The 17,150-nt window shown below is 38.8% G+C and overlaps 2 protein-coding genes across 2 annotated transcripts in view; one reads left to right on the top strand and one right to left on the bottom strand.

Moving 5' to 3' along the window:
* The first annotated feature begins 8,427 nt into the window (after positions 1–8,427).
* LOC123983720 (DNA damage-inducible transcript 4 protein-like) lies at positions 8,428–9,805 on the top strand. The gene is made up of 2 exons (XM_046070020.1): positions 8,428–8,692; positions 8,969–9,805. The coding sequence occupies exons 1-2, from the start codon at positions 8,527–8,529 to the stop codon at positions 9,472–9,474; spliced, it is 672 nt and encodes a 223-aa protein (XP_045925976.1). The 5' UTR covers positions 8,428–8,526; the 3' UTR covers positions 9,475–9,805.
* Positions 9,806–10,284: 479 nt separating this feature from the next.
* dnajb12a (DnaJ heat shock protein family (Hsp40) member B12a) overlaps positions 10,285–17,150 on the bottom strand; it is a 10,403-nt gene continuing 3,537 nt past the window's right edge. The window contains exons 5-9 of the mRNA XM_046070018.1: positions 14,101–14,180; positions 13,882–13,991; positions 13,615–13,787; positions 11,712–11,854; positions 10,285–10,904 (exon numbers count right to left, since the gene is read on the bottom strand). Of these exons, the coding sequence (XP_045925974.1) occupies positions 11,733–11,854; positions 13,615–13,787; positions 13,882–13,991; positions 14,101–14,180 (485 nt within the window). The 3' untranslated portion in view covers positions 10,285–10,904; positions 11,712–11,732. The remainder of the gene's footprint in view (positions 10,905–11,711; positions 11,855–13,614; positions 13,788–13,881; positions 13,992–14,100; positions 14,181–17,150) is intronic.

The raw sequence follows: 17,150 nt of genomic DNA, 5'->3' as shown, positions 1-17,150 counted from the left end.
AGAGAGAGAGGAAGCCTATTTGATGATAGTATTTAGGGTAAATCCTGGTGCTGTGTGACACTGGTTGGTATGTTTGTATAATACGTCACAGACTTATTTGCATTTTAATGTTGGAAGTTGGTGTTTACATGGTTCGCCTTCAAATGTCACGTGACGCGTGTTCAGGTGGGACAGTTTGTTTTCTATTTGGGGCAGGCTGAATTATGGCTGCAATAATGATTGTTTCCAATATTGTCGAGTAATTATTCTCAATTAATTGAGCAATCATTTGGTCTGCATTGTCTGTAAATTGTGAAATATGCCCATTACAACTCCAAGGTGATGCCATCAAAAGCTGGAGTTAGCTAGTAGCCTAGTATTTGGTCTTGATAATTGAGTCACTAAATCAGTTTAGTTGCAGAGGATTTTTTCTGATATTTTTTTCTTGTACATTCTTGTTGTGAATGCCACAAATACTCAACTAATAATAAGTAACACATCAGTAGCCTATGTCAGATGTGTTGTCTTGTGCACCTGTAAACTTCATTTAAATAGGTGGTATTATGCTTTTTGGCTTTTCCCCTCTCCTTTATTGAGTTATTTACATTTTTTGTGCATGTAAAAGGTTTGCAAAGTGAAAAACCACCCCCAAATGGAGTTCCCATCTCCAACAGAAATCACTGCTCTGAACTGCTTGAAGACAGCTCCTTTGTAGTCCAGAAGTTTCAATTTCATCCCTGTGACGTCAAGCAGCTAGTCTGACACACCCTCAAAAACACAGGTGGAAAAACACTGAGCTGCAGCACACACCTCCTCTCCCTCCCAAATACTAGCTACCCTCCAGGCAGTCAATGGACATAAAGTTGTTACTGTGATGTAGAGAAACAGCTCAGTTAAAACTTTTTGGGTTTTGAGTTGACAATATGTACAGCTGAACCAAAGCTGTGTTTACCAGCTTCTCACTGACCTGCCCTTCTCTGCTTCTGATTGGCTAGTAGTTCTAAACTAGGAACTGTGCATGTGCAACTCCCAACAAAGATCATTTAGAGACTAGATGTATCACTCCATAGCAAAACAAAGCCTTCAACACACAGGGCGAAAGGAGGTGTTGCGGCAATGTGCAGTATGACAAAAATATGGTGTTTTCTGAAAATTAAATCATGTAAACCTGTTCTGGTACAACCCTAAATAAAATTTCGAACCTGAAAAATAGCATAATACCACCTCTTTAAGACTATATACTCCCTATATAATTCATCAGTCAATCTAGTGACAGGTTAAACTATTGATATCAGAGCTGCACATCTTATTTACAAATAATTTTAGGCTTTGTAATAGTAACATTACAATAATTACAGTTGAGGTTTAACTGCACAAATAGTAGAAAGTGTCCAAATTTACACGAGAAGAGCTGCTCCACTGTGTGTAACATGTTTAGATAATGGGAATATCAACATAATTTTTCAACAAACAGAAAACATTTTTTAAAAGTCATGTGGTTTCATGGACAAGCGGCTTCATGATATACATAGATTGCATGATTTAAAGTTAAATCATAGAATAATATTTGCTGTCCAAACAGACTCTGACTCTTTTGATCACATCAGACCGTTGTTTTATTTAGCGTACTGTATGGCCACCATTTTTTTCAAAGCAGACATTTTAGATTTGTCATAGTAGGAAAAGCACATGTGCAATTAATAACATAATTAACGATGGCTCTGTTCCATTCAAGTGTCCCAGTAAGTCCCATACATAATATCAAGGGCCTGGAACTGGAACAGTTAAGTGCAATGCAACCACAATTAATATTATTAATTACACACATGCTGTTCCTGCTATCACATGCAGACCTATCATCATTGAGCTAAATCAACACCCCTCTGACACAATTTTAGCAAAAACCGCACATTTATTGAATCACATATTTGTTGGTATTAACTCCAGGGCTATTGTACTGGTTTGTGATGTTACTGAGAACCTGTGGTCTGGATTGTTATTTGCATTAGATTATACAGGCATTACATTTATTACAGTATGTCCACCTCTGCATAAAAAGAGAATAACTTTCCCTTTTCTCCTTATCCAAACCAAAAAGAATTGTTACCTGTATTAATTAAGAGAAAACACAAAGAGGAGGTTTGTGGATCTGGATTAAGTAGCTGTTGATCTCCGTTCTGCTGTGTTCAGATGGCACCAGAGATAATGGCAGTACTGCCTGATACATTACTGGGATGCAGATCATTTGCTACAGTATCTGCCCTGCCTGTGCATCTCTCCCTGCTGCAGTCTCAGCCAGTCTCCAGAGAGACACACTGAATGACATCTTGTAATTGAAATGCTGGATTGATGCCATCTTTACTTCATCCTGAAAAGAGTGTCTTTGAGGCCCTCTTAATAAAGGCAGGCATGAAACAGGACGTCATCTAATATCTCAGCTGAATTCAATCAAGTTTACGAGCAAAGATAAAGAGAGAGGAAGTTGTTTAAATTAAACATAATGCAGGGATGTGATAAAAATCAGTGTCTGAAAGCAACAAACGTACATGTATTTGATACATACAGCAAGTGGGACACAAGTGTGCTCATGTATATTTTCTATTTCTTTTTTTTACAGCACAGCTTTACACTCACAAATGATTTGTGTGCAAACAACAAATCTGCATAATTGGTTGGTTTGAACTTGACTGTCCTCAGTTTGTACTCGCTGCTATAAACTAATGCTACATATACTCATACAGATGCATTTTAACACAGTGCTCTGCAGCTGCTACAATCAGCCTGCTTCATCCTCGTGTGACATAAGACTAGAGAGTCAAATGAAGCAATATGGCGGTGTGATTAACATTACGCATCTTAGATGAAAAAGTTGAGGCTTCTACACTTGGAGTCAGGCACAGGCCCGGTCATGAACCCACAGACAGACGTGGTGTGACAGTCACAGAGCAGGGATCCAGAGGGAGGAGGGCAGCATATAGCAGGCCAACAATGTTCATCTCATTTACTGGAGCCAGTTAAAGAGAAAATGGTTGAGTAATCCAGTCACAGCGCCATGGGGGGTTTCAGGTAATCTCCTTATAAAAGCTGGGGAAAATACTCCCGTCAGTCATGTGAGCGTGGTTTCCCCTCGATATGATGCTTTGTGAAGCAAAGAGGGAATCTCATAGCTAAGGCTGGAATGGCTGCAGGGTGGAGAAATGTCAAGATCAGATGATGCTCATTAAAAAAACATGTTGGCTACTGTCATCACTAGGTGCCTTGGATGCCTAGACATACAATAATATCTGCCATGGGCCATTCATGATAACCCACTGTGGCCCTACCTAGTTGGGTGTTTAGGTAGGGCCGTCACAGTTTAAAATTGTACATTTCATTAAAGTTCACAAACCTCAATAATATTACCTTTATTAAAAATGCTTTGTATTTTATGTTGAGAAATTTCTAGGTACAAATATAGATTAATAAGTTACCCCCAGGATAAATTACAATAACTTTGTTGACCCACTGATATTTCATCTAGCGCCATCATCCTATCAGAAGTTTAATTTGTCCAATTTTTTTGGTTTGACCATATAGCTGCATAACTAATGACATTCCCATCAGCCTCAGGTATACTTTGTTTTTGGTGCTAATAAGCAAATGTTAGCATGCTTACATGCTAAGCTAAGATTTTGATGTTGAACATTACCTTCTAAGAATCAGAATGTTAGCACTGTCATTGTGAGCATGTCAGCATGCTGATGTTAGCAGTTAGCTATACGCTACAGTACAGACGCTTGCATGGTTGTAGACTCTTTTCTTAATTTCTAACGGCCTGGTAAGCACCAAACCTCAGGTGATATAACAGTGGCCATTACTTGACAGACTTTAGTTTTGTTAGGAGCTCCATTATGTATGGTGGTTAGTGTAGAGTAGCACAAAGATTGGAAAAGGGGAAACATGACCGACAAAATGCGCCTACCTACACCTCAGAAGCTAGCTAACAGCAAATATGCAGCAAATGTGGGCAAGAGGTGGGGTAGGGGGTACACTGTGAGAGAAATGCATTTAAAAAAGGAGACTCAACATGAACAGTTTTAACTCAGTATGAAAACAATGTCAATTTGTTATACAAGATAAAACTTATAATATTGATCTGGGTGATCCTACTGAGTATTCTATGTGTGTAAATTTTGAAATTGTGTCAATAAAGTGGAATTGTATACAGTGGCAGATTCTGATGAACCTTGATATGATTGTCAGAAATATGGTAGAGAATCTAGACTCAAAATATAAATAATAATGCAGTTCACTTGTTTATTTGATTGCTTGTTTGCAGTGTTTCCTGCAGCTATAATCAAATAATGTAAGATTTGTATCAATCGACTCATCTAATGAACAAGTAGATTTGGCTGAATGTTGAACTATTCCTTTATAGTAAAATAATACTAACTATTATGTGCGTTTAACATTAAGGTCCTGTTAAATATGGTAAACATTGCTGATATCCAGAATACCTTAACATTCAAATAGCAGTCACAACAGCCCTACAAGTCTTGTTTAATTCAAAACCAAACACAAAAAGCAAAACATTGGCAGCATTGCTAAATAATGCACGTGGATCTAAAATGAGAGATAGCTTCACTCTGGGAGAAGTCACGGTAAGAGTAAATAAATAATGTTCTGGATCCTTTTTTCTGTCTGATATCATGTAGTTCATCATGCATTTACTTACTTACTTAGCAATGCAGTCTCTGCGCCTAATGACATTAAATCAATATCAATAATACGGCTCATACACAGACACGACAATCAAACTGGAAATTACAAATAATCCAGTTCCTCTGGGTGTTCTATATCAAGTCTGTAGGCAGTGAATGTAAACAATACAACATTTGCATTCAGTTCTCATATTCTGCCACAGACAACAATGAAAAAAGACAGATTTTATATTGTATTTTTATAATGTATAAAGTATGGTAAAGTGCATGTAGAAGACAAAACAACTTAGTATGAGACATAATAAAGGTGTATAACAATGCATCAACCATAGGTGTCATTTACACTGGGGACGCTGGGGACATGTCCCCACCACATTTGAAATGGATGATTTTGTCCACATCACATTTTGAAAGCATTTGTTAAAAATGTTCTGAAAAATAGCTTCCACCAAGGAATGTTGTTAACTAACAAATGTTTTGAGAAGGGTTTATTTGCACAATAAGAAAACATGCAATGAAATTTAAATATAGAAGAAACAAATGTGCAATGCCCCAAAAAAGTAAGCTAAAAAAAAAAAAAATGCTGATAACTGCATTATATTCTGTTATATTTTTATATTTATGAATAGTCACCTGCCAGGTGAATTTCTTGTTTTTCTTCATATAAATAAAGACATTTCCACCATAATTGGAGCAGAAAATGTCTACAGAATGCAGGAAGTGTTTAATGGTCCAAAGTTTCTGGGGAAGGACCCCCAGACCCACCACTCATATCTTTCAGCATTTCCTGTTTCTTCAAAATAGTGTTAAAAATCTTCTCGTCTTGTTCTCGTGCATCATCACATCTCATGACCCAAGTACATCATCACTTGTGGTAACTTTCACTGAATCAAGTTAATATACAAATGAGATACGGTCTACCTCTTGTACTTTTGAAAGAACCAGCATCTTAACATGTCACACAGTTTTCATGCAATCAGTCCACTATATCGCTCTGAGTTTCTGAAATTGCAGTTTTGCAATTTGCTCTTTTGTGCCCTTTTTTTATAATGTAAAATTGGTATTCGGTGTTCTTGGAAACATTATTCTGAAAAGTGTAATGTTGAGTGTTAATTTGTCTAAAGAGCTATTTCATTTGGTTTATTGTGATTGTCCACTTTTCCTAATGTGCCAAAACAATTTCATTTTAATTCAGTCTACATTTCCATTAAGCCAATATTCAAAATATAGAATATTTGAAATAGGAGTGTAAAGTGTTAATGCTTAGATAAAGAAGAGTGTGTCTCAGCAAACCTTGCCATACCATCACAGTTTATCCTGCCTCCCCTTGAGAGTGCAGGTCTGTTTCTGCTTCCTCCAGCAATAAATCAAAACCTAAATGCTGTTCCTGCTCCAACTTCAGGTGACGCAGGCGCATGAAGCCAAACAGAGAGTCCTGCACGCAGAATTAAAGGGTTTCCAGATAAACACAGGGCTCAGAATGATAGAGCAATGAGGGGCGACATGCAGGGATATTTACCAATGATACTTTATTTCTTCTTTTGCTAGAATCATGTTGTTTGAGTGGCTGACACCTAACTTCACATGTTATGAACAATGATAAAAATACGAGGCAACCAAGATTGTCATACAATAGCCTCAACAAAACATTTCAGCTATCTCAGTGAGATGGCCCCTGCTCACAACAGCGTGTTGTTGCTATAGCTACAGCCTGACAAACACAATTCAGGGACCCTTTTACCTCTTGCTGAATTAATTAACATGAGCATATTGAAATCATCTGGAGAAGGAGGTTGTATGTGAGCTAGTTCAGGTGTAAATATATTGCATTCTCCATTTAAGTGCCACATAATAGTTCTGGTTATTTTCACAATAGTTACTGAAAGAAATAGTTCTTTGAAATGAAATATACAGAAAGTTTTTCTTTGTGATTCACTCCAGTGTACCTCAGATTAAAGCAAATTATTCCAGAAAAAAAATACATCCATTCTTAACAATTCATTTGGTAGTGGATTTATTATACATGAATTACATAGCCTGAGGCTGGCCAGCCTAACAGCTCTCTCAGGCCTGTTTGAATTGCAAAACACAGCGCATGTCACGCTTTATTTCCTCTTCTCCATTTCCCATTTTTCCTCAATGACATGACACAAATAATGCTTTACCCCAAACAGTGTGGTGTGTTGGCTTAAGTTTAGGTAAATGATACATTTCCCATCCATATGCAGAGTGCAGAGCCACATAATAAAAAACAGCAAAAAAAATGTCATGACCCTTATCGTGCACATGGACGAATAAATGTCAAAGATTGTTTTCATAGGCACATTCAATCACAGTAGGCCACTCAGACATAAACATTTCACATGCATTCATGCACTCACACCAAACTGACTGAAGCACATCACTGTCTAATCTACTAATTTAAAGCTGGTGCAGCGGCGCCATCATCTGCATATGCAGTGTATTACACCATTTAGGACACACCCAGAAAGACTATTTGACCACGCTTCAGAGAAGAATATAGGCCTATACCTTTTTATATACAGTCTATGGCCTATACATATATACACACATATAGGCCTATATATAATAAAATCCTAAATAATCTACAAATACGCTATTCTAGATGTCCTGTTTTCCCTTTCATGCAAACTAGTTTTACTTGTTTAAACAAGTATTAAATGGGTCCATATAAAGTTATAGCATTTCTACCAGTATTTGATAATGTTTTCCTTGCAAAAATGGCTCAGCTGTGGGAGACTATATGAAATACCATTAATTTAAAATATCCTACAAAAACAAGAAACACACAGGTTACTGATGACATGTGGGGACCAAACAACTGATGATGGTGATGTTAACTTCGATCCTAAGCAAGAATGAAGTTTTTTTTTTCAAGGAGTGGGGGTTGGTATGTGTGTGTGTGTGTACGTGCTTGAAATCAGGAGTCAGATGAGTTTTCCCCAAAGTTCGGCTAGGCTACTGTATGTGTCTGGAATTCAGTATCTAAACTGATTTTAGAAAATGTTTATAAGCATTTATATGATAAAAATGGTCGCCCACACCCTATCACAAACACAAAATGATTGACTTAACACATGTAGCTCAAATACCTACCTTAGTAACAACTTCTGGCAAGAACACCAATATCTTTTTAAATAGAAGGTGGAACTCTCTTTTTTTTTTTTTTACATCACAATCCTCTATATCAATTAATTCACTCGTTCGTCTGGAGCTGGTAAGGGTCGTAAACAGGGGCTTTGTTATGAACTGAATCTACTTTGTATGTATTTGTTAAGAAGTAGCCTAAAGCTCCAAAAGTCATGGTCAGCACTTGCGAACAAGGTCTACGTGAGATACGTGTTGTGCGTTTGAACTACCATTCACTGGAATGACTCTTTCCACATCTTTCAACATGTCTTTTTTTTGTCCTAAAACGGGGAGGGAGTGTCTTTTCATTGTTTCACTGGAATTATTGCGACGGGCCTTAATTGCCGGGTCGGTTTGGCTGTTTAATTTAATGTTTGGAACTTCAATTACTTTAGAGAAACAACTTTTCTTGGGGGTAGGGAGTCTGCGGGGTCGGAGGTCCTGGCCCTTGCCTCATCAAAGGGACAAGACATGAAACCAGGCAGGATAGAGAGCTGAGAACGTGCGCTGAAACCTCATTGGTTACGAAATACAGTGGGCGGAGCATGCCGGCGTTGATATTTAACGCTTTGTTCCATTGTTGCAGTGTGCTTTCCAGCTGGTCTGGCTCAGGAGAGGGGGGACGTACTCTTTGAGGACACCATTACACTTTTTATTTTTTTATTTTACAGTCAGATCTTTTTGTTTGTTTGAAGATATGTCTTTTTCTTGCAATCAGTCTCTGGACGGCAGTTTTCCCCCCTCTCCAGCGGAGGATAGGAGTTCAAATCGGCTGTCCTGGGGCAGTCTGCTGCAGAGACTGACCGAGCTGAAGGGGATCAATCAGAGGGTCGCAGCAGATCAGTGCAACAGGAGTGAAAATGGTAAGTCTTTTGTCTGAGGAGGCTCTGTTACCTTTTGTTGTTGGGTCGATTCACATTTTAAACAAGAAGTATTAGCCTACAATTTTAGTTTCGCTGACTTGCACAAAGAGAGAGAGAGAGAGAGAGAGAGAGAGAGAGAGAGAGAGAGCATGAACTGACAAAGTCCAAATGGGTTAGGTTTGTCAGAGGCTTTTACTGATTAGCTCCTTTTTTACAGTGATTCCTGCACTACCAGACAAGACTTTAACCTGTCTCCTATGTTCTCTTTTGTTTTAGGATCTGTGGCAGACATTTCCCTGTCAGAATCAGACAGTAGTTTCTTCTGTTATCCCCTGGAGGAGACCTTGGCTACAGAGGTTGTAGCAACTGTAACACAAAGTCTCAATGATGCATCACACATCCTGGGCTGCTCCAAACTCATCTTACCCGACTGCCTACTGCACAATATCAGCCAAGAGCTGCTCCACCTGGCTGTCAGCGAGCCCTGCGGCCTCAGGGGTGCGCTCATTGACCTCTGTGTTGACAGGGGGGACCAGGACTCTCTATCTGCTGTGGACCAAATAGCAGTGGATGCCACCCTGGTCCCAACCTTTCATGTGACCCTGGTACTGAGGCTCGAATCCAGTGGACTGTGGCCAAAGGTCCAGAAACTATTCAATGCTAGCAAGTCACCACAGGCATCTGCAAAGCACCAAAACACGCTGACGCTAAGCCCGAGCTTCAGGGCTATCAAGAGAAAACTGTATTGTTCAGGGGATCTGCTGATTGAGGAGTGCTGTTGACCAACCGCTGCTGCCTCTGAAAAGCTGAACTGGATTCATACGTACTGTGAAAAGAGGCTGGTTTGACTCCAACACACCATATGGTACGGATCAGACAATTCTGAGGTGTACCGGCCTTTATTTGTGTATCATGGTTTCCTTGGAACCAACTTATGCCTTATGGCAGCTGCTCACCTGGTTGACTCATCTTTAAATATGAGTCAGTTTCTTTCCTATGAATGTGAAGTTCCAACCTTTATAGGAATGGCTTATGTATATGTATTACCTCAAGTGTGCATTTTTTTTTTTTTTACGACTTCAAGAACATGAACAAATAAATTATTTTTCTATACATTTTTTGCAAGTGTTTTCTCCTGACTAGTAAGCAATCAATGACTATGACTCAGTATCATACAAGTACACACAAAGTGTGTGTTTGTTTGCAACGCTACCTGTGTGGCTCTAGGGATGGGAGGGAATATCTCAACAACTACTGGCCTGTCATAACAGGGCCAGAGGATGAATCCTAATGACCCATAACTTTTCTTGTGGCGCCAGGTTCACATTTGTGGTTATGAATGAAATGTCTCAACAACTATTGGTTGCAGTCCCTCTCAGGATGACTGATCCCTCATCTAGTGCCAGCACCAGGTCAAATTATATACAAAGTTTCTGAACAAATACCTGCAAAACTTACGACATTTCCAACAGCTTCTGTTGTACTTTGGGCTTAATGCTTGTTAGAACGCTTAGCATCAGCATTTATCTGAAAGAGACGCTTGTATGGCTGCAGTCCGAGTCTTGTTTAAAAGGAGAAAATATGCACCAGTCAACCATCAGACAAATTTAATTCAATGAAACTTCCATACAGTTTTAGCATGTTAATTTAATAAATATGGTTTACTTTCATTTGTGCAATGATTTTCAATACTTATGATCCAACAGGCTACAAGCAAATCCACATAATAACATTATAGTAAATGATATTAACTCCAACAAACCCTGCACTGTTAAAAGTAAAATGAATATTTACATTGGTAAGAACTATAAAAATTACACACTTTCCTTGTGAGTGGCTCAGACGTCTGTCTTTGAGAAGGCCATGAGGTTTCTCAAAATGTTGAAAGGAAAACAAAAAGACTGGGACAGCTTATCTTAGCAGCTTCGTTTACCGTTCAGATACACAACTATGCTTTTACTTTCTACCGTGACGCCAAGCGGTCTCTCACCATCCTGAAGACACTAGAGTAAGAAAATGTCAGCAGTCAACTCAAAGCTTCTCACAGTTCTACAGGAAGTCAATCTACACCAAGCTGCAGAGAGGTTCCCTGATGAGGTCTGCTGCCCACTGCACGTAAGGCATTTTTGATTCTCTTGGTTTGCTGCAGAAATGCTCCAATTTGAGTGGGCTCCGACCGATTTCTTCTAATTAGATTCAAGTACAGACGAACCTAAAAACAAAAATAATCAGTCATAGTTGCTCTACATAGGACAGTCTTTTACTGGATAACTATACATGCACGGACAAAAAACTCCACACCAACTTCTACACAAATCATTCATTATCACCATCACTTGTGCAATGCTCAGCATAAAAAAAAAGAAAAGAGATCATACTGAAAATGTTGCATGTTTTAGCTAAGTTTAGGATCTATTATCTATTTCAAACTTCACATAGCTGTTCAACATTTCTCAAATAGTGCAATATGTTTTTTTAAAAATGTATTTATTTATTAAAAACAACTTGCAGAGACTTGACTCTTGCTCAAGATGGTCCACTGTCAAGGATTACCTATCAGTTGCCTTTTTATTGATCAAACTTCTGTCCTCACGTGGTAATGCGGTTGTGAGCGGGGGCCTGTTTTAAAAACTCTTCTTGTTGGTGCAGTGACGTGCTTGTGGAAAACATCGACACCTGAGACAAACACAGCTGACTCTTGAATATCAGGTATCAGTCCCGGCTCGCAACTGTATTAACATGTGTGAATAAGTCAACGGACAAAAACAAAGCTGACTAAGTACTGGCAGTAATGGACTGAATAAGTATTTTAATTCAAATGAATGGCAACACCACCATGGAAGGTTGGGTATCACTCCAAAAACATATGGTATGCTTTGGAAAACTGTCAACTGTAATCAAGAGTCTGATCTGCAGACAGTGGGATAAATAAACATTGGCAAACTCTGGAGTCTTTGCAGTTCATGTACTGTATTGAAGAGCAATTATACTGTAAGGTCACTTTGATGTGGAAACTTACCCGTATGTGTGCGAGTGGTTTCTAGCCATCCAACATAACCTGAATCTCCGATAGTCTGGAACAGCTGGGAGTCCCCATTCTCTGTGCCCTTTGATACAACTCAGAATCCCCAAAGTAACGAGCACGATACAGTAAGCCTTCCTCTGAAAGTTCAAGAGGACAGTGTGTCAGTACGCTAGGTTTCAATCAACTACTCTATACTAAATCAACTAAATACAAAATCACACAGTTCAAGTGTTAGATTATTGTGTTATGTCACAGTAAACCTAAGTGTTATTTCATTTTAACAATGAACAATGTCCACACCAAACTTAGGCAGATCAGATTAAATCTAGGTGGCATACTGTACAGTTGCAGTACTCTAAACTAGAGGTGAAATGATTAGTTGACGGATTTATCAGCAGAAAATTTATCAAAATGATGCTGATAACAGATTCATTATTTAAAGAGGTGGTATTATGTTCATTTTCAGGTTCTAAATCTTATTTAGGGGTTGTACCAGAACAGATTTACATGGTTTAATTTTCAAAAAACACCATATATACAACTCATACTGCACATTGCCGCAGCTCCTATTTTCATCCTGTGTTGTACGCTCCGATCTTGAGCTACAGAGTGATGCATCTTACTTGTACAAAATCTTTGTTGCACATGCGCAGTTCCCAGGTAAGGACTACTAGCCAATCAGAAGCAGAGAAGGGCGGGTCGTAAGAAACAAGGTAGTGTGATCCAAATCAAAGCCGCTTCAGACTGCGACTGTAACCTAGCAGATGGTATAAGTTACTCAAGTCCACAACATCATTGTTCCACATCTTACCATTAGGACTAAACGTTGAACTGTTGCCGGTGTTCTGACGATCTTTGCTGCCTTGCCAAAAAATGCTACCATAGCGCAAATCGATAGACTCGACTCTACTCTGCCCTGCTCCGTTTTCCGTTGCAGACAATACCCAGAGACACACACACCAGCGATCCACACAGCTTTCTCTTTTTTAAGTTATATATATATATATATATTCAAGCACATTTTGTTCTGCCATCACTTCTCGTAAAACTGGCAATATTTAAAATCTACATAGCTGATTTCACCTCAGAACTTCTCAGAAGTGGATTTAGTGATGAAATTCCATACAAAAACTGTAAAATATAAAAGTTTCTGTTGCTGGCCTCTGTCTGGTGCACGCAATGATGATGCAGTGAATATTCTGTCGTGTTTTCACGTTACATTTTAGTATCCCTCAGCTCAGCTGGAACCTCAAGGGAGGTGAGGTGATACGAAGAAAAGGTACAACATTTCTACAATGGAAAACCAAACAAAGGCGAGTCAAGCCAAAGGGCCTTTGCTCAGACTAGCTTGGTTTGAGGGCGTACCTGACCCCCGCTAGATTTATGACGCGTTTTCATTGTGACGTCACAAGTAAAGGAAGTGAAGGGCTGGACTACAAACGAGCTGTTTTCAAGCAGTTCAGAGCAGTGCTTTCTGTGGGAGATGGGAACTCCCTTTTGGCTGGACTTTGGGCTTTTTCACTTTGCAAACCTGTTACATGCACAAAAAGATATATAACTCAATAAAGGAAAGGGAAAAAGCCAAAAAGCATAATACCACCTCTTTAAGTGAGTTTTGAAGAAAAAACAAAATAATTCACTTGTTTCAGCTTTATAAATGTGAATATTTGCTGGTTTTGGGATCAATGATGATCTGTAAAATTGTGATTTTTCTCCATTTTCTGACATTTTATAGACCGAATGATTAACTGATTAATTGAGAAAAACAGGCAGGTGAATATATAATTAAAATAATTGTTGGGTGGAGCCCTGTTGTTGATTGCTCTTTTGGATCCCTAGGCAACACCCACTCTTCCTGAGGTTCACGTAAGGAACATAATGTCGAGTAAGAACTTACTCTGCTGCTTCTCCTTCCAACAGTTGTTTCTGAGGTTGGAGATGTAGTCTTCTTCTACACTTCTCTCAACATTCTTCAGGTTATTCCCAGAAAATTCTTCATTAAAACGGTCTCCCACATAGAAAAGCACCTTCAAGTTTGAAGTATGCCTTTTGTGAATATGTCCGGCTGACCTGAGGAATAGAGGGGATACAATAACAGAGTGAGACAGATGTTGAGCATTTTCACACAAACTCTGAAAAGCTCTCTGACTGGCGAACCACTTACGGGCGGTAGCTAAGGCTGTAGGGGGGCTGGGTGACCATCATTTGGCTGAGAGCGGAAACAATGATGAGGATTAAGATGGGCATCAGCTGGACAAAAAGAGCAAGACCTCCCTGTCCATAGAGGGAAAAAAACATTTAATTACTGTTTGATTACAGATCATATAGTACATCAGCTGGTATTAAATTAAAGTGTAATTCAAGTATTACAGACAGGACTTACATCTCTCTGTTGTTCTCGTCTTTCTTGCCTATTATGATGTGCAAAGTGCATTCTTCCATTTCTGTAAACGTGTACGTTACCTAAAAAGAATTAAAGAAAATAAAGATTACTGCTACCAGTCAAGTTGCAGTTTACATACATGTATGTACAGACTCATATGTAGTAAACACTCGGAAGGATCTAAATAAAAACATTTAATTGTTTTTCTGCAGGACATTATTATGTCACAGTGAAGTTGAACTTTAAGGTAAAAAATGTCATTGTATCATTCTTGTATCCCGTAAAACATCTGTGTGAGATTTTGTCATAAATACCGCATCTATTCTTGAGTTGTTTGTCAAGATTATTTTTGAGGTCACAGTGACTTCGACCTTTGAGTCAAAAGTGTCACCAATTTAGTGCTGCACATAACGATTATTTTTCAAATAAATAATCTAACAATTATTGTTTCAATTAGTCTATTAATTGAACGACTAATTTGTGTGTATTCTAAAGAAAAAAAATGTAGCCTATTACTCGATTAATATAACAATTTATTAGGGCTGAAACGATTCATCAATTAAATCGATAAAATCGATTAATAAAATGCATCGACACAAATTCTTTGCATCGCTACTTCGTTTAATCCATTTAACTTTACAGCATAGTGTTTCGCATGGACATTTATTACTGTCGCACATCGCGCTTACGCTGTGAACAAGACGTGATTATAATGGAGCTGTTTGCAAAGTGGAGGAAGAGAGAGAAAATAGCAAGGGACAAAGAAGAAAGTGTCCAAAGTATGGGATTATTTCAAGCTAAAGAAAACAACAACAACTCTGTAATGTTACCGTCCGTCCACCGTAAAACGAAACTTATGTTGCCTTGGCGACAGCACCTGAACAAAAAGCAGCCTGTGTTCTGCCAGCGGACCACAGACAAGGTAACAGTAACAGCAAATTAGCATTTAACTGAAATCATGATTGATTGTTGAGTTTAAGGCTAGCCAAAGTAAGCCGCAGACCTCAGCTGAAAATGTGCACACGTGCGTTTTTTGTCTTTTTGGGCCGTGAGTTGTAACCTCAGAGTCATGAGTTAACTGGGTGTCGGGGAGCTGCACCTTTTAACTCACCTGCAGCTCCCTCTGTAGCTCAGACAATCCCTGCTACCTGCGTGTGCTAATCCATCCTTTCACCCAGATTCTTTGTCTTTATACTTGCCATCTTTATAATAACAAAAAGCTGTTTCATGTGCAGGATCGCTCATTTCCCGTTTCACATTTCATGTGTGTTTTCTTGGCAAAACGTGGTTTGGAGACCAGCTGTCAGCCCCTGTAGTGTGTGTGTGTGTGTGTCCCTCTCATGGATCAGTCACGTAGTGTGAACGCCACAACGACTTCAAGACTGCCGTCATATGACAGCAAGATATATGAGTCTGCACGAGCCTATAACCTGTATGGCACTGGGGTGATGCTTGTGTTTGTAAAGCTGCTGTCTGGTTGTTGGTCTGATATTTGCTGTATGACACACTATGAATCTCCGAAAAGGACTAATAAATATCTATCACCTATAAACGTGCACAGCTGATATATAACGGTCTTGTATCTGCAGCGACTCTTCGATGCACGTAATGCGAATAAACGTATTTTCGTAATCGATTACATTTTCTATGTTGATGAATTGTCCCAGCCCTACACCAATTTATTGTCCGACCAACTGGAAAATATGGTCATCAATTCTTGAGCTAAGGCCAAAAATGTGTTTTGTGAAGTCACAATGACTTTGACCAACAAATCAGTTCGTCCTTTAGTTTGTTTAGACCGATTTATTTTAAGGATATTGCCTTTGGTTTTAGCCTGTTCACTCCAAATAGTGTGTACACACTGCAGTTCAATGGATGTAGTAATTATAGAAGAAATGAAAGGAATTAACTACTAAGCAGTGAGCATTTTCACTCCAGTAAACATCACAGAGGGGAAAGCATTGCAACTAGCCAACCATGTTCATTTGTGCCACATTTGAAGAAATTAGTTCCAGATGTTCCTGAGACGAGAATGGGACGGACATGAGGTCACAGTGACCTTGAATACCAAATTCTCATCAGTTCATCCTTGAGTCCAAGAAGATGTTTTCAAATTTGAAGAAATTCCCTCAAAGAGTTTCTGAGATAAGAACCCAAAAACATAATAAAGAAAGATTACAGGGCACTCAGTAGTGCTGTGACTCTAAGCCATGTGAAATCAAGGCCCAACAATTTGCAGGTTTTAACCCAATCAATTACAACAGCTGATTTCACTAATAATCATATATTCCACCCGACAGAAGTAAGTATTTAGGTACTGTTTAGCCTGTTTACAGGCAGAGTTCCATTTTTTGGTTATTTGTTTAGCCTTTGGTTTTAGCCTGTTCACTCCAAATAGTGTGTATACACTGCAGTTCAATGGATGTAGTAATTATAGAAGAAATGAAAGGAATTAACTACTAAGCAGTGAGCATTTTCACTCCAGTAAACATCACAGAGGGGAAAGCATTGCAACTAGCCAACCATGTTCATTTGTGCCACATTTGAAGAAATTAGTTCCAGATGTTCCTGAGACTAGAATGGGACGGACATGAGGTCACAGTGACCTTGAATACCAAATTCTCATCAGTTCATCCTTGAGTCCAAGAAGATGTTTTCAAATTTGAAGAAATTCCCTCAAAGAGTTTCTGAGATAAGAACCCAAAAACATAATAAAGAAAGATTACAGGGCACTCAGTAGTGCTGTGACTCTAAGCCATGTGAAATCAAGGCCCAACAATTTGCAGGTTTTAACCCAATCAATTACAACAGCTGATTTCACTAATAATCATATATTCCACCCGACAGAAGTAAGTATTTAGGTACTGTTTAGCCTGTTTACAGGCAGAGTTCCATTTTTTGGTTATTTGTTTAGCCTTTGGTTTTAGCCTGTTCACTCCAAATAGTGTGTATACACTGCAGTTCAATGGATGTAGTAATTATAGAAGAAATGAAAGGAATTAACTACTAAGCAGTGAGCATTTTCACTCCAGTAAACATCACAGAGGGGA

The sequence above is a fragment of the Micropterus dolomieu genome, linkage group LG15 (genome assembly GCF_021292245.1).
Source record: "Micropterus dolomieu isolate WLL.071019.BEF.003 ecotype Adirondacks linkage group LG15, ASM2129224v1, whole genome shotgun sequence".
Taxonomy (NCBI): Eukaryota; Metazoa; Chordata; class Actinopteri; order Centrarchiformes; family Centrarchidae; genus Micropterus; species Micropterus dolomieu.
The sequence above is the reverse complement of the archived record's forward strand: the minus strand, read 5'-3'. Positions and strand labels throughout refer to the sequence as shown.